The sequence below is a fragment of the Vulpes vulpes genome, chromosome 16 (assembly GCF_048418805.1).
Source record: "Vulpes vulpes isolate BD-2025 chromosome 16, VulVul3, whole genome shotgun sequence".
Classification (NCBI taxonomy): domain Eukaryota; kingdom Metazoa; phylum Chordata; class Mammalia; order Carnivora; family Canidae; genus Vulpes; species Vulpes vulpes.
Window position 1 is genome coordinate 7688968 of NC_132795.1, and position 27012 is coordinate 7715979.

General features: G+C 49.8%; 1 protein-coding gene across 1 annotated transcript in view; it reads left to right on the forward strand.

The window, feature by feature from the left end:
- The window catches only part of MARCHF4 (membrane associated ring-CH-type finger 4), a 108864-nt gene that overhangs the window by 62612 nt on the left and 19240 nt on the right, over positions 1 to 27012 (forward strand). The window contains exons 2-3 of the mRNA XM_026002195.2: positions 18848 to 19003; positions 25193 to 25385. Of these exons, the coding sequence (XP_025857980.2) occupies positions 18848 to 19003; positions 25193 to 25385 (349 nt within the window). The remainder of the gene's footprint in view (positions 1 to 18847; positions 19004 to 25192; positions 25386 to 27012) is intronic.

Genomic DNA, 27012 nt, shown 5'->3' on the forward strand with positions numbered 1-27012 from the left:
AAATCAAGAGTCGGATGTTTGACTGACTGAGCCACCCAGGCTCCTCCCACGTTGGCTTTTTAAACTCATGTTCCCCTCCTGTTCTCTGCCCCTGTTCCCATTGTTCTTGCCTCTGGTGCTGTTGTCTGAGGGTTAGAGTCAGGACAAGAAAAGTGATGCTGATGGTGAGTTGAGATAGATATTTATCCCCGAAGGGGCAGGCGGGACCTGGGATGAGGGAAATTGCAGAGGTGATAGGCAAGGGCACGCAGGCCAGGTACCATCACCACGTGAACATTCAGATACAGAGTACACAACCTTGAGCTTACATCTGCCTTGCTCCTTTCCCTCTCTGCACACTGATACAGATGCACGTGTCGTACAATATCATTGTCCAATGTCTTGCAATGCCTCTTCACCATGCCTTGCACAAAGCCCTGTTCTCCTGCAGCTTGCAATCTATTATTTATCATTTCTCTAGCAAGCAAACACTGGTTGAAACTATTACAAAATACAATGGGTAGCCTTTAAGGTAGTGAGCTCCCTGTCACTGAGAGGCTGGTGAATCATAAGGAATAACACAGGGGATGCTTGCATGCCGAGCTGAATGGCTCCCATGGAGTTTGTGAGTGTTTTCCACTCATTGAGGGGCAAAGACAGACTTGATCGGTGGGTATTTAAAGAGCAAAGACAAAACAACAGAACAAAAACATAAATAGGTGGTATTGACCTTCCATCATGTACCTGTCAGGAGTAATCCATGCCCTTTGTTGGATGGGGGTGCAGGGAGCAGTAGGAGTGGGAGGGAAGGGGCAACCACCTTAGGAGGAATTTTGCCCCGACTTCCCTGCAAGGTTGTGCTGAGGGAAGTCCGGAACCTTGATTTAATGACCTTTTTTAGTCTGGGTGGCCCTCTTTTGAAAAGGTAAAACTTTTGGGCCAAGAAAACTTGTGAGAAACCAAGATAGAGACCAGAAAGCTGATCTATGTTTACAGTGGAAGACCCTGCACCTAGAGCGCTTATGTGCCCACGTCCAAGGAGCTCGTTCTAGGATCTCACGTAGCTGAGCAGCCAAACCAAAGATAAGCTTGTTACGTGGTAATGCAGGCATGAGGAAGGAATCGGATGCTCTGTAAAAATAATTTGGGGCAAGCAGTAGGAATCTATCCTTCTCCACTCTAGGGATGAGCCCTTCTCATTACTCTGAGGACTCCCATGGGTACATGCTTCTCCCTCTGCTGTACAGCCCTAAACTCTCTCTGGATCCTCTGCTCCAAGGTTCTGGGATGGGCAGGGAGGCGGTTGCCAGCAGTTGGTGGCACCACTCCAGGGGACCTCCTCATCTGCCCATGCAGTGTGCTTACCTCAGTCACAAAGAGCTCCAGCTACCCTACCTTTGGCCTAGTTCACCTTCAAGCAACTCCTGGAGCCTCACACTGTTTTGCATCTCTAGAGCCTCTGTATAAATTGTAGAATCTTAAAAAAATCAGAAACTATCAGAGACTGGTAGAGATTATTTAACCCGACATCCCCATTTAAATAATGAGAGAACAGAGGCCTAGGAAAAAAAAAAAAAAAAAAAGGAAACAGACATGTCCAAGGAGCAAAAGGAGTGGCCAGGACTCAAAGCCAGGCTTTCCTCTAACTTACCCCCAGAGCTCCGTCATCTCTTACCCCATCAGGGATGCACCCCCGTGGGCATCTGCATGCTCTGAGGCACTAGCTTTGCCACCTGTAGCCTTCCCCCCAGTCATGTGGCCCAGCCATGTTGTTCAATCCCTTGGGCAGCAGAGAAAGCCCTCCACTGGCTTGGTCAGTCTCTTACAGACGCAGGAAATGCGAGAAAGATCTTCCTTTGAAAGGGTGATCTGATTTGTGCAACCAATTACTTCTCTAAAAGGCTGTCCTGATCATTTCCCCAACGTTCATGGTCCAATTGGGAGAAGTTAGGTTCAGGAGCTTACGTACCCAACTGTGATCTAGGGACCAGGTTTGGAGAGGGGAAGGACCATTTCCAACAACGGGAGGCCTATTTTGTCTTCTAAAGGCAGGAATTCATGCGACCTTACTTGGGCCCTTTTCCCCAAAGGTCCAGGACTTCTGTCTGCTGTTTTTAGGTAATGAAGTTCTCACCATTTCAAAGAAGATGCTGTGTATTGGCCATTTCTTTTATCCTGGCTATTTTCATTTCTATGTTCTGAGCTTCCACCATAAAGATGTCGTATTCCCCGGTAAGGAGATGGGAAGCAGGAATGAGAGGAGCACAGTGAGGACAGAAGTGGAATTGAGGTTTTGGGCTTGCTTTGGTTTTAGGAGCTTGTCTTCACATCTCTGTAAAATTATAAAATTCCAGTTTTAATGGTCTCCTTCAATGCATCTCTCCTATCCTAACTGAATTTTTGATAAACTTCTAATAAAAAATTGATAATAAAAATCAAAATACACAATGAAAATAAAACTGTTCAGTAGTTATAAATGATGTCTAATTGCTTTAAGTTTTAAAGATTCATGAAGTAGCTTCCTTGAGAATTTGGGATTTTTATCAAGCTCTCATCTCACAAAACAGTTTTCTGAAAACATTGACTCTGCTTGTAATATTTTTTTGGTTTTCTGCTTTACTTTTTGCCTGCAGGTTCATTATGCCACTAGGTTAACAGAGCACGATGGTGGGTCACGACCCTCCCTTTTACTAGAAGTCATCACGAAACCACATTTATTGAGTCTCTGCATTATTTTAAGCGCTTTAAATTTTATTATTCTTTTCAACAGTCCTATTAAATAAGCCCTGCTATGTCCTCATTTTATTGGCAAGGAAACTAAGCTATGAGAGGTTAAATAACTCGCCCGAGAGTCTCCGAAAACCACAACATGCATCACTGTATGTTTATGCTAACAAGTTGACATTGTCTTGTTTTCATAGACACATCCGCTGACCTACACATCATCCTGTCATCCCACGATCCATGTGTGTCCCAGCTAGCACCGTGGCAGAAAATGCACACATTGCCACGAGGACATATTTTCCTCAAACATTATCACATTAATTTATTTGAGTGCAAAAAAAAATGTTAACATCGCTCTGAAACAACAGCACAGGAATGCTGTGCCATTGGTTCAAACTACACGAATGGACCAATGGACACACACACGAATGGACCAATGGACCCATGTGCGCACACACACACACACACACACACACTGGGGGATTGAGCTTATAGGGACAGCTCTCTGAGGTAGAGGGTCCTGGTTTTCTTGGCCATGCAAGTGACACTAACCATGTAGTACATGAAAGTCAGTGGGAGGGCACAGGGATGGACAGGTTTACAGGCCTGATGCTCCTGTGCTGACCACACCAAGTATAGTGTGTGCGAGAGTCCTTGACCCTGGCAGGAGTCCAGCCCTGGAACTGGACCAGTGGTGTGGCTGCTGGGTTGAGCCCTGAATGTGGCTGGTCTTTCCTGCCATGTACCTCTTCAGGGCTTTTCCCCCCGAAGCTTCTCTCACCTGCTGCAGGGGAGAGGACCAACTCTTTCATGCACCTCCTGCCATGATGCTTTCACAGCCAATTAAAATTCTATTCCATTCCCAGCAAGGGAGCTGGCAGCCTTGGGTCTCCCCAGCAGGATGGACTGGCTGCAATTAATGTCTCTTCTGGAGCCTGATTAGCTAAGGAGAGGCCAGGATACTTATGCTACCCCCAAGGCCACCTATAAATTAGGAAATGGTGGTTCCCCATCTTGTTGCCTCTCTCCGGAGTCATCAGTTAATGTAAATATGTTAACCCTTTCTTTTTCACGTTTGATATTGGAGCCTGGTCAGGAAGCCAAGAGGTCATCTCTCCATTGGGCAGTCCCACGAACACAGGAGATACCCCCTGACTCCTCAACTATCCAGGTTCCAGATGATTGGAATGAATTGAGGGCCTATGTATTGTGTTAGCCATAGGCTGGGAGCTGGAGATTCAACAGAAAACACCGGCATAATATTTAGTGTTATTATGTTGAAGCTTTGGACGTAGAAGCTAATGCATAGAAATAATGCATTTAAGGGAAAAAAGAGAAAGTCCAAGTGATGGAAAAGGAGAAGAGAAGGAAATGAACACATATGGAGGGTTTATAGTGTGCCAGACATTATACATATATTACAGCAAGGAATCCTACAAAAGCTCTACAGTTTTACAGATGACGGAAGTAAGGCCCAGCGAGGTTAAGGAAATTGTCCAAGGCCATAGGGCTAATGGGATAGATTGATTCTACTAATGGCCCTAGATCCTTATGCTTCCCTATGGTCACTTCCTGTTGGTAATGCCCGCTCACATCGAGTCTGGAGCAGGCTACGTGACGTGGCCAACGGGACAGTAGCAAACTTGATATGTGCAAAGGCTTGAAAAGTGCCTGCACATCTGGGCCTACCCTCTCTTGCTTCCGGCATTGTGTGACAATCCCAGGCAGTCCTACTGGATGATAAAAGACATGTAAGCAGAGGGGCACCCGTCCTAGATCACCCAGCCTCTGGCCAACTCATATATGTAGGAGCAAGCCCAGCCAAGCTCGGCCAAACCAGATCAGCAGACCTACTCTACCAACCTGTAGACTTGCGTTAAATAATAAAAGGTTGTTATTTTATGCCACTGATTTCGGGGTACGTAGGCAGGAGCATAGATAGCAGCTGGGACTAACTGACCCAGCTAGTAAACGGCAGAGCTAGAAGTGGTTTGATCTTAAAGCAAGCCTGTGCATTGTCCATTCATTGTGAATAGGTAGGAAAAGGCTGCAATTGTAGCAGGGAAAATAAGGGCAGATGACACCTTAAACAGCAAAGCCACCAGTCACGCAAGTATCACTATATCCGGTGAGTGTATGTGCTCATACTTAGCTACCTAAAGGGGCAATCATCCGGGTGAGGGGTCTTAACTGTGGGACCCGTTAGCCCCAGCTATCTTAGCCTTGTAGCTCACCATCCCAGAGACGAAGCTATAACTGAGACTCTTGACAAGAATACTCAGAGTCATCCCTGTCATTATCCATCAGGTCCTTGGGGAAGGAAAAGCACCCCCTACCCAGCACCCAGGCTAAGATTCTGTATCCTCCAGCAGGCTAGTGCCCACTGTTCTCCTTCATGGCTGATACTCTCCTCCGAGATTGCCTCAGTTATCTTGCTGCAAATTCTGGACTTGACTCTACCCCAGTCCTGCAGTCACCACCTGCTCGCCCTCCATAGAGGAAATAAGGGACCAGGCTACGTGTGTTTTCTGAGCCTCTTTTCTCAGGGTCACAGCCATGTTGACCATACTGACCATTGCCCATGAGAATGTCTTGACCTTGAATATGAGGCAGTGACAGGAGGTCCTGACACCCTATAATGATACGGGTGGAAAATAGGTCATCTTGTGGAAGACCAGTTTGGTGACAGGACCAATAGCCTTAAAAATACCCATGCCCTTTGAGTTAGAAATCCATTCCAGGACTGTCTTTTTTTTTTTTTAATTAATTATTTATTTATTTGAGAGAGAGAGAGAGAGCATGGGTTGGAGGAGAGGCTGAAGGAGAGAATATCCAACAGACTCCCCACCAAGTGCAAAGCCCAACACGGGGCTTGATCTCACAACCCTGAGATCACAATCTGAGCCAAAATCAAAATCTGGATGCTTAACCCACTGAGCCACCTAGGAGCCCCTCCAGGACTATCTTTTAAGGAAATAATCATGAATGTGAACCATGAAATCACAGATCACCGTAAGAAATTTTTCATGACATAGTGTAAATAGAAAGATTTAAGTTAAGTAGTAGGTGTATGTTACGTTCCTAATTTGGAGGAAACTATGTCTATGTGTGGGGGGGGCATAGTTATGAGGAAAATTTTAGAAGACATATAATAAATCTCTATATATATTTTTTCTTTTTTTTCTACATATTTTTATGTGACCTTTTCTCCCCCAGCTTCTGGACATGAGGATCCTTGGCTGTCTGGGACATAGCAGGAAAACTTACCTTAAGAACTTCAGCAATTGATGAAGGTCTAGCAAAAAGTGGCCGAAATGATTCCCGACATGAGAATAGGATTAAAAATAGGATGTTTCACTGATGGACGACTGCTGAGGGGAAGATGAATATGGTTTTAAACAATCACTAAATCTAAGGGGAGGAGCAACATGGATTTGGATCACCAAATCCCAGAAAATGACTGAAATCCCAGAAGAGCCTTGATTGTTTGCCTAACCACCTTGTCATCTGAAAAAGGTTAAAGGCAAATAAGAGGAAGTGGTATTTTACATACCAGGCACTAATTAAATGAAATGCAGGCAAAAAAATTAAAGAATAACCCCATGGCAAAAGCTGAGAGTCTAGATGGGTTTGAGGAAGCATGTCCTGGTGCGTGTGTATCACGGGCAGGTGGTATCTTGGGGTCTCAGCACCAGAGCCCAGAGCCGCTGCTCTCAACCAGGGCCACTGAACAGCTCCTAAATGAAGGAGACTATGGGCTCTAGAGCCTCAATCTTTTGGAGGGAAACACCGCTGGTGCCTAAATATGCCCCCAACCCTGAGTGCAGAAGTCTGGGCTGTCCTATGAACTTTGGACTTGTTCTTTACTGGTTTTCTTGTTCTTTCTTTCTTTCTTTCTTTCTTTCTTTCTTTCTTTCTTTCTATTTCTTTCTTTCTTTCTTTTTCTTTTTTCTGTGATTTCTTTCTATTTATTTGAGAGAAACAGAGAGAAAGAGAGAGCACAAGTGGGGGGGGCAGAGGAAGAGGGAGAAAGGGGCTCCCTGCTGAACATGGAGCCAGACCCCAGGACCCTGGGATCATGACCTGAGCCAAAGGCAGATGCTTAACCGACTAAGTCACCCAGGTGCCCCTATACTGGTTGTCATACATGGATCTGAAAGGGCCCTGGTAAGCTTTGGGGTCCCCTTTCCTGGCATTATCTCTGTACAGAAGCTCCCTCATATGTCAGGGTGGGGAACAGGCCCTCTGACCGGAGGCTGGGGGACAAAGCGAAGGGCCATTGAAGACCACCCCCTTCCCCAGCCCCAGAAATAAGGAATATAGAATTCTTTCAAACAAAAAGTAAAATTGCCAAGATGACAGAAGCTACAACTACTTGGAGCAGCTTAGCAGAAGCTTGGAGTCAACAGACCGGAGTCTATTCACACGCCATAGTAATTCAAATTCTACTTAGCGTGCTTATTCCTGACGGGGAAGCGGAGCCAAGACTTCAGGAATAGTATGCTTCCTTGAGAGGTGTGAAGAGAACTGGGCTGAGCTTTCAGCAGACTCTGGAATGGGTATCGCCCTGTGAGAGGCATCGGTCCGGCAGGGGTAGAGGCCCTGAACCTTTCCCAGTGAGAGGGTGCCCCACCGCACCCTCCTAGGGAAGTCCACTGCCCTCCCTGGGCTTTAGGCTTTTCAGTCTGCAGGGAGGATAATCGGAACGAAGCTTGTCACAAAGAAAGAGTGCAAGTCCCATACAGAGAAAGAGCTGAAAAGGATGTCAGTGTTTACTCTTTATAAAGCCGGCAGAGGAAATTATAGGGCAGGAATCTCTTTTCCCTGTCTTACTTCCCTTCTCTTGCTAAGCTCTTCGTGACACAGATCATTCTAGCCTCTCTGCTTCCACTTCCCCTCGTTTCTGTGCCTCCAAGGGCATCACAAAGCCCTCGGTTGGCCCTGTGAACACACCTTCGCGGCCTTGCCTGAAAGGGGGTGGTGGTGGAGAGGAGGGATGGCTGCAAACCCCCGGTGGCTCAATGCCTTGCCATTTACCCCATCACAGGAGGTAGGAGCACAGACAAGTGACAAAGAAGGCGTGAGAGGGCTCCTAAGAGATGCTGAGGCCAGCAGGTGGAGGTGAGCCGGGGTATCTATGTCTCTCTTCCCTCCTCCGAAATAGTAGGGCAGTTAGCAGCACCTGGGGGCTCCTGGCCTTCATCACTCTGGTATCACCTTGCAGCCATTATCCAGGCTCCCGGGCAGCCAGAGTACCCACAAGTTGCAGACTGATGAGTTTCATTCACAAGGTGGTAAAGAGGTGCTCAGTAAGGTAGCCAACCGCAGGGTCCCCACAATCGTCCAAAGTGGGCAAGAGGGGCATCCGCCCCCTGCCACCTTTGCTTAGGATGTGGAGGCCCTGCAAGGCTGGGTGGATTCAGGAGCGACAATAAGCAGTGACCTACAGAGGGCACCCACTGTGTGTCGGGGTTCTAAATACTTCTTGTTGTGCGCTATTTCACTGAATCTTGAGGAGACCCTGGGGAGGCAGGAAGGGTCTTTTGGTCCGCTTTACCTCCCAGCAAGGATTCAAACCAGCCCGTCTGTGTCCCCTGGCCCTGGGAGCATGCTAGCCTGCCTTGTGTGTGGTGAGTGGATGCTGACGACGGGACTGGGGCTCAGAGTGGGTAGTAACTAGCACAATGTCCTTCACCCACTGAGTGGAAGACCTGGGATTCGGACCCAGCAGTCAAAGCCAGCATATGGGGCTCAGCACACTGTAAGAGTTCGATATGTGTTAGCTATTGGTATTTGTTTTTATCTCTGTATACATAAGAGTCTCAGACTGATGCAGAAGACAGAAGGCTTGCTAAAAAGTATCTGGTCCAGGGCTTTGCAACACGAGTCTTAGCCAACCTTGCTTCAAGAGAGGAAGAGAGGGTCCACATGGAATCAGAATGTCTGGAGCAAAGCCTGGGTATCCTCATAACGAGCTTCTAGGTGGTTCTGATGTATGCTGAAATTCTGAGAACCAAGGAATCAAGGCCTGGATGGCTTATAGCCAAGGTCACCACCCAGAGGGCGGCGGAGCTGGGTTTGGCACCCAGGAAAGACTCAGCTTTTTTGCTTTGTAGGAGCCAGCCCCACAGAAGGTTCTAAGAGCCTAGAGTTGTGATTCCAAACGTCCGTGAAGTACAACACATCGTCATAGTTCATTTGCACTTGTGACATCTGCTGTATCCGCTCAACGCAGAGTGATATATTAATTACTGTGATGGAAGATTAATTTCTGTAGAATTTCACCACAACCCCTTCCAGGAACTCAAAGGTTTTGCACAACTGGAGCTGGAGGCGTCTGTCTGCCTGCATGCAGGGAGTTAGGAGGGCTGACCCCAGGGGGCAACTGGTACTTGCCCTTTAACTTGCCATTGACTTGTCCCCTTGGCTTGGCCTGACTTGCGGGGAAGAAAGAGGACACGGTGACCTGGAATCTCTACACTTTCAACCTGGCGGCCTGGAACCCTGGAACCGGGCTCAGCCGGCTGCCGTATGCAAATTGCCCAGGTCTGGCCATCGAAATTACATTTTTCTATTGAGTCAGGCAGAGGACTGAGGGCAGATGAGCCTTTCATTTTAGCTCTTTGGTAACGATGGTGATGGCCATGATGAGTTACACAGAAAGACAAACGGACAGTATATTGCGCATTTAGGTCATTAGACACACAGATATGATTATGAATATACACATAAGATATGACCTTCTTTCTCTCTGCCAGCCCTCGTGTAGCGCGGCTTGTTTATTATGCAGACCATGTTTGACTTTATGGAATTGGATGTTATTTAAATTCAATTATTGTGAGGTTAAGTTCTTCTTTCTAGTACCAGTTGAGTAAATTTAGAGGCAGTTAGAGGAAATAGGTACATTTGTCTTGTACCAGTTAAATTATAAAGGGAAAAAGCATTGCAGGAATAAAATAATTGTTATGAAAATGAAAAACCATGGTTTGAAGGGTTGGGTTTGGGTTTGGTGTTTGTTTTCCTTGTCTCTGTGTATCCCTTTGATTGAACTGATGAATAGGCAGGCTGGAGATTTTTTCATGAAGAGGGAGGCAAATATATGTGTGTGTGTGTGTGTGTGTGTGTGTGTGTGTGTGTGTGTTTAAGTAAGCTGCTGGTATGAGAGCAGAACTAGAAATAATTATGTGGTTAATTAGATTTAGTGTAGATAACTATAGCTCATTAAGGCCTTAAATCTTTATTCTTTTCTTCTACTTAGTAATAGAGTTCTTTCTTTTTAAAATCAGATTATCCTGCAACAATTCCTTATTTTCTTGTGCAAGTGGTGACAAGGTTTAGCCCTGGTGCCCCTGAGAGGGGAAGTGAGAAGCTGGCCCAGCATGGCTGGGAAGGGGACATGGCAAATTCCCTGGATGAGTGACAAAGCGAAAAGACTGGCCTCAAAGGGCTCCAAGCAGAAAACAAAGAACTGCCCATACACCTGATGCAATATGCAGAGAATTCAGAATTGCCTGTATTCTGGGGCTGTGGGCTCTCTGAAGTCATCTTGCCCATCAACCTGCCTCCATAGATAAGGGGAAACTTGCTTTATCACCCTCCAGGGCAGCGGGAGTCACACCCTCTCCTATTTATCTCTCTACCACAACCTTTGCAGGTAAGAAGGTCTTCATGATAGGTCATTTCTCTTGATCTAATACCAGGATACGTTGGGTCTCTGGAAACAAGAAATCGTTGCCTGGCCTCCTGCAGGAAGAAGACTCCTGGAATCTTCTAGGTTTTCCTTCAAGGCACTGGCCCCATCCGTGCTCCTGCTTTGTCTCCTTCCTCCTCAGCCCTCCCCCCACCAATCCAGATCACAGCTACACAAATAGTTGGTCCGTATCATGGACCAGGTTGGTTCAGTCTATAAGTCTATAGAGTTGGAAGGATGTGTTGCTGATGAGCCTTACTGTTAGTTGATCCCCCAAATCTGTGAAGTGCAGGGAGTGGTACAAAAAAGTTCTTTACTTTCTCTGTCAAGTCAACTATCCATTCTCAGACTACCCAGGATGGATACTGGGGAGTCCCCACTTTCTTTGGTACCCCTCCCTTTTCCTACCCACGCTCACTTCTTATTCTTCGCCACAGTCCAACGAACTATTTCTACTCCTATGTCCATTCTTTCCCACCCGAGGACACACGGGGTCCGGGTCTACCCTGGAGGGGAAATTCTGATTTTAAGGCTTTAGGTCCTCTGTGTCTTCATGTAGAACATCTGTAAGGCAACTGTAGGGACGCCTGGGTGGCTCAGCGGTTGAGCATCTGCTTTCGGCCCAGGGCGTGATCCCAGGATCCAGGGATGAGTCCCACATCGGGCTCCCCGTAGGGAGCCTGCTTCTCCCTCTGCCCGTGTCTCTGCCTCTCTCTGTGTGTGTCTTTCATGAATAAATAAAGTCTTTAAAAAAATAATAAGGCAACTGTAACTTTCCTTATTAATCCAGACTGCATTTCGGAGAAAACTTTAATGCATTACCTAGCTTACAAAAATCTCTGTCTCTTAATTTTGACTTAACAAATAGCAGATGGGAGGGATCTGCCAAAGGTTGGAGTGTGAGGAGGAGGTGAGGGGGAAGTTAGCCTGTCCTCCAGCAAGACCACAGCAGTGAATTCCCAATGAACCCTGCCTGCAATTGGCTTCAAAGGAGAGGGGCAAAGGGAGAGAAAATAATGTTTCTGCCTTTGTGTTTGTGTGTTCCTACGGGAGCCAGCAAGGTCAGCTCTCTACTGGGAGCTGGAAAGGTCAAGGTCTGCTGAACAGGCTGCTGGGGGCAGGAGAAGAGGGGAAGGGCCGGTGACACTAGAGCACCCAGAGATGCTGTGGGGATAGCCTGATGGACAGAACTGGCTTCAGAGCCTTGCTTGGCCTTTCTCTTGAGGAAGTAACAGCCTCTTTGAGTGGGTTTCTGTATATGTAAAACAGGAGAAGTAATTATTAGCCTCATTTGGTTATTGAGGCAGTAGGTGGGAGAATGTCAATGAAAGCATTTTGTTAGAATTGTGAAATGTTTGTAACATTAGGATTATTAACAGGAGAGTGTTATATAAAGGGTGAAGGGAGGAGAGAAACCAATCAACGTTTGAAGTAGGTGAGAAGGTGAGCTCTGCTAACACCCCTCTTATCACCCCTTACCTGTGAGCCAGCATTTGCCGAGCGCCTACTGTGTGCCGGGCATGGTGCTAAATATATTCCCTGACTACCCTCCTCCCCTCGTCTCACAGATGAGCTCTTTCGTTTAAGAGAAAGGACCCTCAGTGCTCCCAGCAACCATACCTTATTTCTCTAGTCTAATCACTCATGAACTCTCCCACAGGACTATTTCACACCGGTTCTCAGAACTCCACCACCCCTTCCCTCACCTCCATTCTCAGCCCGTGACTTTGCTTCTTATTTCACGTAGAAAATGAAGAAATGAAGAACAACTCCTCAAATCCAAGGTTAGTTCTCACCCAACCTGACCCATCACCAGCATTTGACAAGGCTGATGGCTCCTCCTTTGTGAAACCCTTTGTCTTCATGTTTGGCCATTGGAGCATCGTGTTCCTTTCTTATCTCACTGACCATCCCTCTCGGCCTCTTCACCGGGTGCTTTCCCATCTCCCACGCTCCAACATGCTGGTGTCCTCCAGGGAGCAGCCCTCGTGTAACCTCCCTTTTCCTACCCACACTTGCTCCTTTGGTGATTTCACCAAGCTCATAGCTTTAAACACCATCTGTGTATCAGTGACTCTCAAATATATGTCTTGAACTGGGACCTCTCCCCGGAACTCCAGACTAGTACCTATTGCAGTCTATTTAGTAGGCATCTCGAGTTGACATGTCCAAAACTGGACCCCCAGTCTGCTGTCCAAAACTTGCTCTTCCCTCGGACTTTCCCGTCTCAGGTGAGAGCAAGTCTCCATCCTTCTTATGGCTCAGGACAGAATCAGCAGCATCCTTGATTTTTTTTTTCTCACTCTCATCCACCCATCTAATCCATCAGCAAATCTTATTATCTGTATTATCTTATTATCTGCTTTCTTTTTTTAAAGATTTTATTTATTTATTCATGAGAGACACACAGGCAGAGGGAGAAGCAGGCTCCCTATGGGGAGCCTGATGTGGGACTTGATCCTGGGACTCCAGGATCATGCCCTGGGCCGAAGGGAGGTGCTCAACCGTTGAGCCACTCAGGCGTCCCATGTCTAGTCTGTTTTCAAGACAGCAGGTGAAGTGATTCTGTCAAACATGGTCTGATCATGCCACTCTCCTCTCAAAACTCTCATGACTCCCCATCTCATTCACAGTAAGTGCCAATTCCTTAAAATGGCCCATGGGCAAGCCTCTCTTGATCTGTCCCTCATCCTTCATCCTTATTCTATCTTTGACCTCATCTCCTAATCCCCTTTCCCTCACTCACTAGAACCCCGGACCCACCAGCCTCTTTGGTGTCCCTACACCATGCCAGGCATGCTTCTGTCTCCGGGCCTTTGCATGGAAAAGTCCAGCGCCCAGAGAGATATCTGCATGATTGGCTCCTTGACCTTCGTCAAGTTTTCGCTCAACTGTCCCCATTGGGTGAAGCCATTCATAGCCATCCTGTTTAGAATCTCACCCTGCCCTTTCCTGGTATTCTATTTTCCTTTTTCCTGCTCATGTTTTCTCCATAGCACATGATAGCACCTTAGGTACTTCTAGTTTGTTTATATTCTTTATTGTCTGTGTCTCTCTACTAGTGAATTTGGTCAGTTCCATTCACTGCTGTATATCCTTATCGCCTAGAACAGAACCTGGAACATACTAGATGAATACTTGATGAACAAAGGAATGACTGAATGAGGCGCAGAGAAGTTAAGCCACTTTTCCCAAGGTCACACAGATTATAAGAGCCTGGATACACCCCACACTTCCTAAGGTTAGAGTCCAAGCCCTTAACCACCACATTGGTGTCAATAAAGGAAGATGCCCCCAAAGTGCTCCCCAAGGCGAGGGTTTCTATCATTTCCTTTGTTCTGATCTTCTGGAACTGCAAACCGCAGCACGGCTGGAGTCTTTGCGTCACTAGACTGTATTTGTTTCTCTCTGCTCAGTGGCAGGGATGCCTGGGGCCGGTGTGGGTGGAAGGGGAAGTCTTGGCTTACCTGCCACTGCCATGGCAACCAGGTAACCTAAGGACTCCAGAAGCAAGTCCTTTCAGATTGAGAGGGGGAAGAATTGAAGCAAGTTGGAAATAAACAGAAAGAAATCTGTGAATGGAGAAATCACTGGAGTCTTGCACCTGCAGCTTGCTGTGTCATTGGCAGTGAGGAGAATCCATCCTGTTCTCTTCCCCACCCACCCGCTCAGCCACCGCCAAGGACTACAGATCAACTTGTCCTGCCTCCTGCCTCTAGAACGACCCCACTTGACCCCTCCGAGAGACCTGTGCTCTTCTGCTCAGCATCCCCAGGGGAGAAGAGCCCCTAGTGCTCTCAGCATCCCCCTGGTAACACAGAGGACAGTCCTGGGCCACAAGTCAGCAGATCTATAGTTCTGAGCCCTTATCCACTTCACAAGGGCAGACTCACCTCTCTCAGAGGCTCAGTTTACCTTTTACCTAAGACATGGCTTCTTCCTTCCTTATTTGCTACTAGGAGAATAAAACAGAGCTGTAGTAGGAAAAAACTATGAAATTAAAGTCCTCATGGAAACGTGAGTTAGGATTATAATACTTACGCAAGAGGATTTACTTGTGCTGGGCACTGTATCCAGCACTTGTGTGTGGGCATGATATCACTCAATCCTCACAGACACCCTTGGAGGAGGCAAGACTTGCCTACAACAGAGAGATAAAGAAGCCTCAGAGAGGTTGAGAGATTTGCCCAAGTTTGCACAACTGATTAGTGTGAAGAGACACGCAAACCTCAGGAGTCCTGAAAACCACTCTCTTCATCCCTCCCCCTCACCATGCCCCTTGGATGCCAGGGGATTAGAGAAGACCCGAGTTTTCTTGCCTTAGCCATTCCCTGGGCCCCAAAGCTCCAAGCAGATCATTGAGGAGTGTCTGGTGCCTTTTGCATTTAATGAGCCCCTTTGATCTGTGGGGTTTGCTGAGCTCTGCAGACAAGATGGTAATAATCCCCCTGCCCAAGGGCTGGAGCTTCAGGAGCTGGGCTGGAGGGGCTCATCCTCTGCCACCCCTGGGTGCCCCTCTGGTTGGCAGCCACACCTTACTGCACACCTGTGATGTGCTGAGCTCCACGGGACACGCCGGAGCAGCTCGAACCCCAGAAGACACGGAGAACCAGTGCCCAACTCTAGGTGGTGGTGCAAGGAGAAGAGACAGGCCTGCAGCTGGCAGGCGCGAGAGACTCAGCGGAGGGGCCAGGAGGGTGGCGGGCACAGGCATGGGTGTGGGAGGGACAGCGGGGACTGAGTTCACAGGAGGGATGAACAGAGAGGGGGTGGGGGGTGAGAAGCTTGGGGTCTGCTGTCAGAAAGACCAGGCTTTCCATTCGGGCCATGCCACCCCCTGGCTGAGTGACTTTGAGCTGGTCATTGAACCTTTCTTTCTTTCTGCTTTCTTTCTTTCTTTTCTTTCTTTCTTTCTTTCTTTCTTTCTTTCTTTCTTTCTTTCTTTCTAAATAGAATTTATTTATTTGACACAGAGAGAGAGACAGCACATGCGAGCATGGGAAGGGGCAGAGGGAGAAGCAGACTCCCTGTTGAGCAGGGGGCCCGATGTGGGGCTCGATCCCAGGACCCCAGGATCATGACCTGAGCTGAAGGCAGACGCTCAACCACTGAGCCACCCGGGGGCCTGAGCCTTTCTCTTCTTACACTCAGAGATGTTCACCACTTCAGTTTCCCTGCTCCGACACTTCAGCCTTTAACAGAGTTGACTGCAAAGCTCATCTTCATTAAGTCTAACCCACCCGCCTGGCCGCTGGCTCTTTTCCACTTCTGCTCTTGAAGAAGCATAGGTCTGACCAAAGATGGTAAAACGTCCACAGTGAGGCCTCCTAGAAGCCTTAAACATAAAGAAGATTATAGCCCTTCTCCCAAATGTACATAAAAACATACCAAATCATAAAATACAAAACTTATGTAAATGCCAAGGTTAAAATAACATCTTTCCAGATTTACTTTTTTTTTTTTTTTTTTTGCTAAAATCCTGGATTGCTTCCTTCATCAACGTTAAACTTTTCCAACGCTTTTGGTGTCCTTGCTTTCTAATCTTTGTAGCACCTGCAGTGAGTTCCTATTCTGCTTTTTGGGGTGTCTGGTTCCGGGGGAAAGTGGGGGACGAGGAGCCCCTGGGGAGTCAGCACATCTTAGGCACAGGGACCAGGCCAGGTCATGCTCTCCCCTTCCCCAGGTAAGTATGGGGAGATCTGGGGCTCCTGTGAGTGCTGGTGGTCACACATCCAGAGCCACTCTGGAGAGCCTGGGTCTTATCAACTGTGCCCAGCCTACAGCTCTTGCTCCCCTGTCTCCTGGCTGCTGCTTGGAAGCAAGGGGTGCAGCCTTCTCTGTCACTTGGCAGCGTTGCCAGGGACCGGAAGTAATGTCTCTTACTTCATTGGCAATTTGACATGGCTGCTTAACAACCCGATTAATCAAACCCAGCTCATCCTGTTAGAATTAATGAGCCTAGGAAATGCTGCCATGAATAATGAGGACTTGTGCCCCTCCCCCAGCACCTCTCCCTGCCTCACCCCCTCCTATTTCTTTCTCTGAGCCACATAGCAACTACTCACTACCAAGGGCCCTTAGACCTGGAAGGGTGTGGCGAGTGCCCAACAACGTGGGCATCTCCTGCCTCTTCTACTCTCCCAGGCACCACAGCTGCTCACCCGGAGCCATGTCCTCGGGGGGCAAAACTTCTTGTTCATCAAACAGATATGAGTGCATTTTGCCGTCTATGTTGCAAGCAGGGTCTGTTTCAGGCACTGTACTAGGTGCTAAGGATGCAAAGATGGATAAGATACTGCCCCTGTGAAGGGTCATGATGCAATAACCCAGAGACAAATGGGGGAAGTGCTACAACAGTGGGTATGGAAGGGAGGGAGCTACAGTGAAGGGGACCTGTCAATACTGGAAGAGCAGAGCGGGGAACTGGGAAGGGTTATATGGGGATGAGGCACTCTCAGCATTTCTGCCACCAAGTTCCTTCATGACACGTATATACATGAGACGGGCACTGAGCAGGGTGCTGGGGTCTGGAGGCTCACAAATGGACATGGTTCCCATTCTCATGCAGTGGGCATCTCACCCCTGTTCCTCAAGACAGTGCAGGGAACCTCAGCAGACACTTGATTAATTTTTTCATTTATTCATTCAAACACAGATGTTGTGGAGGGCCTTCAGGGAGTAGGGCTAGGTACTGAGGGGGACGGGTCCAATGATCAGCAGCCCCTCATCCCTGCCTTTCAGGGATTTTCTGACCGGTAGACAGATCCTTATATGGATGCACTCAGTACTCTAACAGGAGTATGACCAAGGTGCTCAGCACAAGGCGCTTGCAGGCATGCTTATCAAAGCACGGAGCTCAAACTGGAGAAGTCTGGGGTGACTCCCTGTAGGAGGTGGCACTGGAACTATGATGGAGATGAGAAGCAGTTTGACAGGCAGACCAGGTACCAAAGAGTATTCTAGACCTCATTCAGGCCAAGGTGTGGTCTTTGAGTGATAGGGGTTAAATTGGAAGGGAAAGAGGATTCTGTGCATCTTTGGAGGAAACAGCTGGTTCTACGGTCTACGGTGAAGAGCATGATTAAGTATGTGTTGTATATGTCAGGTGCTCCTGCGCTTACTTACCCAAAATTGGAAGCAAGATGTGGTTTCCTGAATGGTGGAGTCTCCAGATTAGCAGAGTCCCGGTATAAGTGGCCAAATCGCAAACACACCAGCGTGGGGCTCAGGGACATCTTCTGGGTCCTTTGACAGGAGAGAGATGGAAGGGCCAGATCCACAAGAAATGAGTTGGGGGTGGGGAGTGAAGGCATAGGGAGTAAGGAGAATGGGAACCCTGGGGTGGTCAGAAGAGAGCACAGGTCGGGGAGGTGGGTCGGTGGGATTCAGCAAGCAGAAACCCTGGACTCTGAGCTGGGAGAGAGAAGACAACACAGAGGGAGAAGGAGGAGAAGGGGAGGGAGAGAAAGGAAAGGGGTTGTGGAGGCTCACAGAGGCCCATGTCAGGCCTGGTGGGAAGCTGAAGCAGACTGGCCTCAGTCATGGTCACTGACATGTGGTCACGGAGTGTCCTGGAAGCTAAGCCCATTTCTGCAGTCCACTCACTCACAAGGAGCTTCAGATCCCACCATCTAGCTGGGCCAGGTCCTCTGCCTCCCTGCTTCCAGACCTGCCCCAGACTAGGCTTCATAGCCTCTCCCAGCCAGGCCCAAAGGACATGCCTGGAGGGATACGTGTCCCACCTCTTAGGTGCCCAGGATTCAGGCCTGCCCCTACCTGCCAAGCTCTTGTCACTCAGGGACCCAGGGCAGGAGGCTTCACAGAGGGACATAGGACCCCATCCATGTGCTGGCCTGTAGGTGTGTACAAAGTCTCTAGAGCAGAGCTCCAAACTCAGGCAGAACGACCTCACAACATATTTAAAAGACCTGCCTTTGTTATTGATATTTCACTATTGGGACATTTTACATAAAAACTGCCACCTAGATTCCCACATGTACAGTGTGATGGAGCCAGGGGTGGCTGTGCCTTTAACTTGGGGTCTGGGCCTTAGATTGGCCCCAGGCCCTACTAGCTGCTTTGTGTCACTCACATCGTCTGCCTGGCTCTGAGGGCATCTGAGGTTGAGACGCCTTCACAGAGAAGTCCGTCAGGCTGATAGAGGGCTTTGGATGGCAGAGGACTTCCATGAAAATCAACCCACTCATTTTCACTGGCACCCTAGGACTTGGGCAGCACCCAGTGGGAGCAGAGGCTCTGAAATGTTAGTTGAGTCCACTGAAGCTGCCTGGCTCCCCTGTCCCCTGTGGATTCTGGTGCTTCCCAACAAAGACAGTGACTGGTTTAAGTGGTGTGGTCTGTCCTACCTGGGTGGCCCAAACCATCACTCCAGTGGCCACCTATCCACGAGACTCCAGACCAGGAACTCATCACCCTCTGTCTCTCTTGCTATAGGGGGAGCTGTTGAGCCCGTGCCGCTGTGATGGCTCGGTCAAGTGCACGCACCAGCCTTGCCTCATCAAGTGGATCAGTGAGCGGGGCTGCTGGAGCTGCGAGCTGTGCTACTACAAGTACCACGTTATCGCCATAAGCACAAAAAACCCTCTGCAGGTATGACCGGCACAGGAGAATGGTTGCCCCTTAGAGTCTGGGGCAATCTGGAGAAAAGGAGCAAGATGGCAAGGGGGCACGATCGCAGTGGCAGGAGGGCAGACGGGATGAGAGGACTCTTGTGTGTTCTCCTCAGCAAGAAGAGAAAGGGATGGGGACAAAGAGGAAAGATTTAGAAGGAAATCTCTGTGGAAAATTAGATGGTAGACAGGATCAGTGAGCTAAGGGATGGATGGATGGATGGATGGATGGATGGATGGATGGATGGATTGATGTGTGGATGGATGTGTGGATGGGTGGATGGATGGATGGATGGATGGATGAATGGATGGATATGTGGATGGATGGACGGATGGATGGATGTGTGGATGGACGGATGAATGGATGGATGGATGGATGGATGGATGGGTGAATGGATGGATGGATGGATGGATGGATGGATGGATGTGTTGATGGATGGGTGGGGATGGATGGATGGATGGGTGAATGGATGGATGGATGGATGGATGGATGGATGTGTGGATGGATGGTTGTGTGGATGGATGTGTGGATGGATGGTTGTGTGGATGGATGTGTGGATGGATGGACGGATGGATGGATGAGTGGATGGATGGATGTGTGGATGGATGGATGGATGGATGGATGGATGGATGGATGGATGTGTGGATGGATAGGTGGATGGATGAATGGATGGATGGATGGATGGTTGTGTGGATGGATGTGTGGATGGATGGACGGATGGATGGATGAGTGGATGGATGGATGTGTGGATGGATGGATGGATGGATGGATGGATGGATGTGTGGATGGATGGACGGATGGATGGATGGATGTGTGGATGGATGGATGGATGGATGGATGGATGGATGGATGTGTGGATGGATGGATGGACGGATGGATGGATGTGTGGATGGATGGATGTGTGGATGGATGGATGTGTGGATGGATGGATGTGTGGATGGATGGACGGATGGATGGATGGATGTGTGGATGGATGTGTGGATGGATGGATGGATGTGTGGATGGATGGATGTGTTGATGGTTGGATGGGTGAGTGGGTGGGTGGGTAGAGGGATGGATGGGTGGATGGAAGCAGAAAGGAAAGAAAGAAAGGAGGAAGAGGAGGAAGGAAGGAAAAGAAAAGAAAGAGGGACAGACTAAAGGGCAGATGAAAGCAGGATGAAAAAACCTCCGAGGGTAGGAGGTGTGGGGGAAGACCTGAGGGAAAGTTAAGGGTGGGCAAAGAAGAACTAAGGAGGAGGAAAGTCAACGGCCCATCCCAAACTTTAAGGTGCATTCAGTTCACCTGGATCTTGCTAAAATGAAGACTGTGACTCAGGAGTCTGGGGCAAGGCCTGAGATGCTGCATTTCCAACAACCTGCGGTGCTACTGATGCTGCTGGTCCATGGACCACACTCCTCGTGATAAGGGACCAGAGCAAAATGGAGACGAGACAGGAGAGGGAGGCGGTGAGAAACAGAGCGGAAGGAAGAAGGACAGGGAGGGACAAGAAGGCCGAGGGCAGAGCGGCCAGGCTGAGGTGGGGCCCGCTGCGTGGACTCCCCGGACTCGGATGGGGCTGCACCCCGTCCTGCCCTGGCCACCCGCCCTGCCCTGACGCATCCCGCACCCACAGCCCTGCCCCACCTCATAAATCCTCCAAGCCCAGCAGCTCTCCCTGCGAGGCGCACCCACACGCGGAGAGCACTAAGCTTCTCAAAATACCTCCACACACGCACGGCCAGCCAGTGAAGCTGCGCATAACCAGTGAGCCAGCAGGCCAGTGGCCTGGCACAGTTGCCTCGCGCCTCCCTGCCCGGGGTGGGGGGGGAGGGGGGCCCCAGGAGGGGCGGTGGTGTGTGTGACTGTGGGGATGGGGTTGGGGCCTTCGCACCGAGGGGCAGCTGGAATCCCGGAGCTGCAGGGTCCAGGGCATCTTATGTTAAACACTGTGGAGGTTTACATGAGGCGCTGCCAGGAGTGAGTGTGCGTGTGCACGTGTGTGTGTGAGTGTGTGTGTGGTGCATGTGTGAGTGTGCACGTGTGTGCGTGTGTGAGGGCCGGCACATGCATGTGGGCCAGCAGGGGGCAGCATTTCTGGAAGGAGGCACCAGAACTCGCAGGCACCCCAGCCACCCCGATGTCCTTGAAGGGCTCAGAGTAAGAGGCGCCTCTCCCTGTGCTGGTTCCATGTTTAGTCATTCATTGCAAATCTTAAAATAGTGGTGTCACGAGACTGCTGACTCCACGCCCTTTGGGGTGCATTAACTCTCTTCTCAGCTCATTCAAGTCTTGGAAACGGTCAGAGTCCAGATGCGCAGGCCCATCCTGAAATACCCCCTTGGCTCATAAACAGGCGCCGGACCTCGAGCTCATAAGATGAAAAACCATTTAGGGACAATTCTTTTCCTGGGAGAGAGAGAGAGGAGAAAGAGAGAAAGCAAGAAAGCAAGAAAGAAAGCAAGAAAGAAAGCAAGAAAGAAAGAAAAAGAAAGAGAGAAAGAAAGAGAGAGAAAGAGAAACAGCAAAAGAGAAAGAAAGGAAAGGAAAGGAAAGGAAAGGAAAGGAAAGGAAAGGAAAGGGAAAGGGAAAGAGAGAAAGAAAAAGAAAGAAAAAGAAAGAAAAAGAAAAAGAAAAAGAAAAAGAAAAAGAAAAAGAAAAAAAAGAAAAAAAAGAAAAAGAAAAAGAAGAAAAAGAAAAAGAAGGTCATTCTGGTCTCTTAAGGACACCGAGCAACTGGCCGCGTGGACAATATTGGTCTATTGGCGTCGCCACTAACCAGTGTTCAGTGCAGGGTCCTAGGCCCGGCCCGCCCGTGGCCCCCAGTGCCCGCAGCCTCTGGTAGGTGGCGGCCGCCTGTCCCCGCCGCTCCCGGGCCTCGAGGCCACAGCCCAGGGCGGCCGCCTGCAGTGTCCCCCGCACCCCGCAAGCAGGTGGGCGGCGGCTGAGCGCGGGCTCCCTCCGCTGTCAGGGCCAGGAGGTGCGGCCCAGGCCTGGGGTCCCCCCACCCCGGGGCCAAGCCGCACACACAGCGAGCGGGCCGGTCTGTTCCTAGAAGAGCCGTCCAGGAAGGGATGTCGGGGTGGCGGCTGCGGCTGCTCCTCACCTCCTCTGCCACCGCCGAGTCGCAGTCCTAGGTGTTTCCTAGGGGACCGTCGCTCTGCATGTCACTGAACCCTGAAGGCAGCGCCATGCGGCGGGCATGGTCCTGATGCCCAGGCTACAGACGAAACAGGGGGCACAGGCTGCCCACGGGCACCTTGGCGGGTGGCCTGGCACACCGGGCCTGGGTGCTCCCACCTATGGGCATGGGCGCCGCTGGGACACCCCACCCAGTGCTCAGACACCCTGAAGAGTGGACGTGAGGGCAGCTGGTCCCCTGCAGAGTTCTTTCATCCCACCGCTGCAGTCCTCTAGGGAGGGGGAAGGACCAGCCGCTTCCAGTTTAGGAGAGGCAGCAGTGACAGTCCTCGTGGCCCACGGACGTCTCCCAGGTGATACTGCACCAGCAGGAGCAGCACCGCCCGGTCGGGATGCTGGCGCCGTCCTGGCTCAGTGGCCCTTCCCGACGTCAGAGGAAACACCCAGGGCTGGTGCTGCAGTGCAGGAGGCCAGGACATGGGGTGCGGGCCGGGGTCCTCACTGTGCTGCAGCCAGGACCTCATCTGGAATGAAGCCTGGCTGGAGGTGAACGCTTCCCCTCCTGGCCCCCCTTTGAGATTTGAGGGCTCCCTGGTTCTCCGCAGCTCTGTCCCCCGCACCTTTCCCAGAGGCTCGGGGGGGACAGGCAGGACGGGAGTCGCCTACAGCAGCCCAGCCTGCTTCATTGCATCATGCTTCACACTGTAGTCCGGCCCGCTCTCGTCCTGCAGCTGGCTTGGGGGCCTCGGGACTAGGGTGGCTTTAGGGATTGCGGACGCGGGCCTTCCTGGGCCTTCGGATTTGGGGGTTTTGAAGCCTGGAGCAGGAGAAAGGGAAGGTTACTGATGACCCAGGGGTGAAAACAAAAAGCGCAGGGGCATCTAGGTGGCTCAGTGGTGGAGCTTCTGCCTTTGGCTCAGGTGCCGGGATCGAGTCCCACGTCGGGCTCCCCGCAGGGAGCCTGCTTCTCCCTCTGCCTGTGTCTCTGTCTCTCTCAAGAATAAATAAATAAAATCTTTAAAAACCAAAAATCAAGAAGCTCAGCCAGGAACCCTCTTCTCAGACTGAGGGGCAGGCTCTGGAGAAAGCACGTGTGGTACAGTATTGGGTGGGAGTCTGTCGGGCCAGGCCACCTTCTAGAAAATTCCCTCGTGTGCAACCCCAGGCTGGGGGAGGCAGTGCCAATTGCCTGCAATGGGACACTCTGTGTACAGGGAAAGGTAAAGGCTTGTGTCCCACATCTGGACCAGCGAGTGAGACGGTGCCAGTTCCTTCGGAGCCGCTGGCCAGTCCTCCAGGACCCGGAATCACTGCTCCCCTCCACGCCGTTTCGTGCAGAATAAGGACTCGCTATTGGCAGATGGAAAGTTGTGTGCTTTTCCCGGGGAGTTCAGGCTGAAACACCCGCCGGGGCTTTCCTCTGCAGGGTTTCACATGGAGTCCTTAGAATCACAAGAATGTCCTGCCCTCCACCTTCCCAGATCAGATCCTGTCACTTCCCTGCTACAAACTATTCCAGAGCATCACGGTTACTCTTAGGACACAGCCAAAATTCTTCAAGTTTGCACATGTTCTTCTTATTTTCCCAGCTGCCTCACCCACGCTCCCATGTGCTCTCTTTGCTCCACCCATTCTGGTCTTCTCCCAGGTTTTTATACTCCCTACACTCTTCTTCTGCCACAGGACCTTTGCACATGCTTTCTCCTATGCCTCGAGCACTCTTCCCTCCTCTCTTGGCCTAAACTCTTACTCAACTCAAGCATTGCTTCTGACCAGTTGAATCCTCCCGTCAAAGGCTCTCATAGTTCCATGTACCTCCCTCACCAACACCTGATGAACTGCAGTTGTAAATAATTATTTGATCACCTGTGTTCCCTAGATTATAAATTCCGTGAGGACAGAAATCTGTTTTTGTTTACTAGCAGAGGACATATTTGTTGAGTGAGGACATAAATAAATCCCAAACTAAAAATCCAACTCCTGGCTCATTTAGGCCTGTGCTTCTGAGAATCATAGAATTGCAGAATTGAAACCTACCCACACCCCAGCCTTCAGTCCATCCATCGATACTGCTGTGAGCATGATGCTTTTTCTGTTAAAAAAAAAAAATGAAATCTCAGTGTCCGTATATAATCAGTAAATTATACTGTGTTTCTTATCTCTCCCCCACATCCCGTGTCCTCTCCTTGTCTGTTGAATTCATAATCTCTAGCATTTATATTAAGTGACGTGCCAGGTGGTGTAGAAAATAAGCAAAAGAGGGATCCCTGGGTGGCGCAGCAGTTTGGCACCTGCCTTTGGCCCAGGGCGCGATCCTGGAGACCCGGGATCGAATCCCACGTTGGGCTCCCGGTGCATGGAGCCTGCTTCTCCCTCTGCCTGTGTCTCTGCCTCTCTCTCTGTGTGTGACTATCATAAATAAATTTAAAAAAATAAAAAAAAAAAAGAAAATAAGCAAAAGAAAGGCCTGCGCCCTATTAGTGTGAAGATAAACAGTGTTGCTCCGAAAAAGAATATTCTGGGCCCCACACTGGCTCTGCACTTTCACTTTCCCCTTTTCATTTCTCTGGCTGTATCGTGATCAGTGATAAAGGCCTTCCTTCCCAACCACGGCTGCCCAGAACCTTCTCCCTACAATAGTTTCTGACCATTTGGTGTGATATAGGTTTCCTCCACATTGAAAGTACAAAATAGGGATCCCTGGGTGGCGCAGCGGTTTGGCGCCTGCCTTTGGCCCAGGGCGCGATCCTGGAGACCCGGGATCGAATCCCACATCGGGCTCCCGGTGCATGGAGCCTGCTTCTCCCTCTGCCTGTGTCTCTGCCTCTCTCTCTCTCTTTCTGTGACTATCATAAATAAATAAAAAATTAAAAAAAAAAAAAAAGAAAGTACAAAATAAAACTCGGAAACTTGTGAGGATAGCCACGTAATGCAAGTTAAAAAGCCTTGTATTAAATCCCGAGCCCGAAGGAAGAGGAATGGGGATGGGGTGGAAATGGGGTCAGGGCACCCGAGCCACCGCTAACCTGTCCTTCTCTTCTTTGCAGTGGCAGGCCATCTCTCTGACAGTCATTGAGAAGGTTCAGATTGCAGCTGCCATCTTGGGTTCCCTCTTCCTCATCGCCAGTATCTCTTGGCTTATCTGGTCAACCTTCAGCCCCTCAGCAAAATGGCAGCGCCAAGACCTCCTCTTCCAGATCTGCTATGGGATGTATGGATTCATGGATGTGGTGTGCATAGGTGGGTCTGGGGGCTTGTTTCTGTGGGAAGTGGGGAGCCACGAGCTGGCGAGTTAGACAAACCTACAGGGTCCCTCCTTCTGGAAGGGCAGGTCCCAAGCTCAGACTTGTAGGCTCGAGAGGAGCCAGCGCCTTCGACACAAGGGGAGAGTGGAGCGGGGGAGGAGACAGGCCAAGGAAGGAAGACCCCCATCTTTCCCAAGCAAATCTAGTCTTGCCCAGTTGAGGCTGAGGCTGAGGAGGCTTGCCTCCCAGAAGACTTGAGGAAGGTCAGTCCGTCTGCCTCGAGTGGGGGGTGGAGGCCCGCTCCTCTGCTGTGTTGCCAACTCCAGGGTTGCCAAACCATGACAAGGGGTGGCTACGCCTCTGGCTCCATTGTCTTCCCGGCAGAACGCCCAGAAACAGCCATGACGACAGCTGCCCCCCCCACGACCCCACCTCTTTCGGCTTCCACGAGCCTATTACAATGCCCCAGATCTCCCTAGTCTAGTGGTTTGCCAACCGTGTGTAGTCCTGGAGTTCCATATGCAGCTTCGGGAACCGATTTTGGGAGCGGGCCATGGGATGCAGCACAGACAGGCTCCAGATCCTCGCCCTTGCTTCACCTTGACTTTCTGTACTTTTGCCCATTTACCTATGTTTCTGCTCTAGGTAAGATTTTGGTTTAAAGTCTTTGGTGTCTTAGAGAAAAAAAAAATTGGAAACCCGCCCCTTCAATGCCTGCCTGTTCCCTTACACCATTCCCAAATCTGTGTTCTTTCCTCTTCTTTTATGTTAGGTCGATTGGGGAAGGGCCGGGTCTTCTTGTTTTTTTTTTTGTTTGTTTTTTGTTTTTTTGTTTTTCCAACCAATGCTTATGGTTTTCAAGTCTGGAGTTGTCACTGGGGGAACCGAGGTCGTGGTTTTCTCGCAATGACATGAAGCCTGTCTAAGCGCTGGTCAGACATCCTCACCTGGAACTCTCGGGTTATCCCCTGGGCCATGACGCTGACCGCACCGAAGCGCCACAGTTGTCATCTCTGGGCTTTCGTTTGTATGTCATATCAACTACGTGCACTGCTCCTTTTGGCAGGAAAACATCTCTTAGCTAGAGTTTGGCTGGGAGGATGCTACATGAATTTCCTTGGGACTCTTTAATATTAGGAGTCAGAGAGGCCTGGGGACTTGCATGCTGATCACAGCAGCCAGAGAGCAGAGATGCTGGCACTTGGATACTTGTGTAAGCCTCTTGCAGCCTCTCCCTGTAGCTAAACCGACACATCAACCCGGAGTTCCAGAGCCTTTTTTTAAATTTATTTATTTATGTATGTATTTATGTATTTATTTATTTTTTCAGAGCCTTTTTAAAGGCAGCCTTTTGTGGCACCTAGACAAGACTGCCCAGGTTTGGAGAACTGTGAATGGGGAGGAATTTGACTTTGAGCATTCTAATTTAGTTCTCCCTCCACCAGTATTCCTTCCTACCCCGCTGAGGCCGGGGTTCTTGCTGCCAGGACCCAGGTGTGTCTCCATATGGAGGTGTGCGGCTCTGGCATGGAGGGGGGCAGCAGCGGACAGCCTGTAGGAACCTCTCCAGCTGCCCTTCATTCTCCTTCAGGCAGGCTTTGGCTTGGTCTCTGATGTGTGCT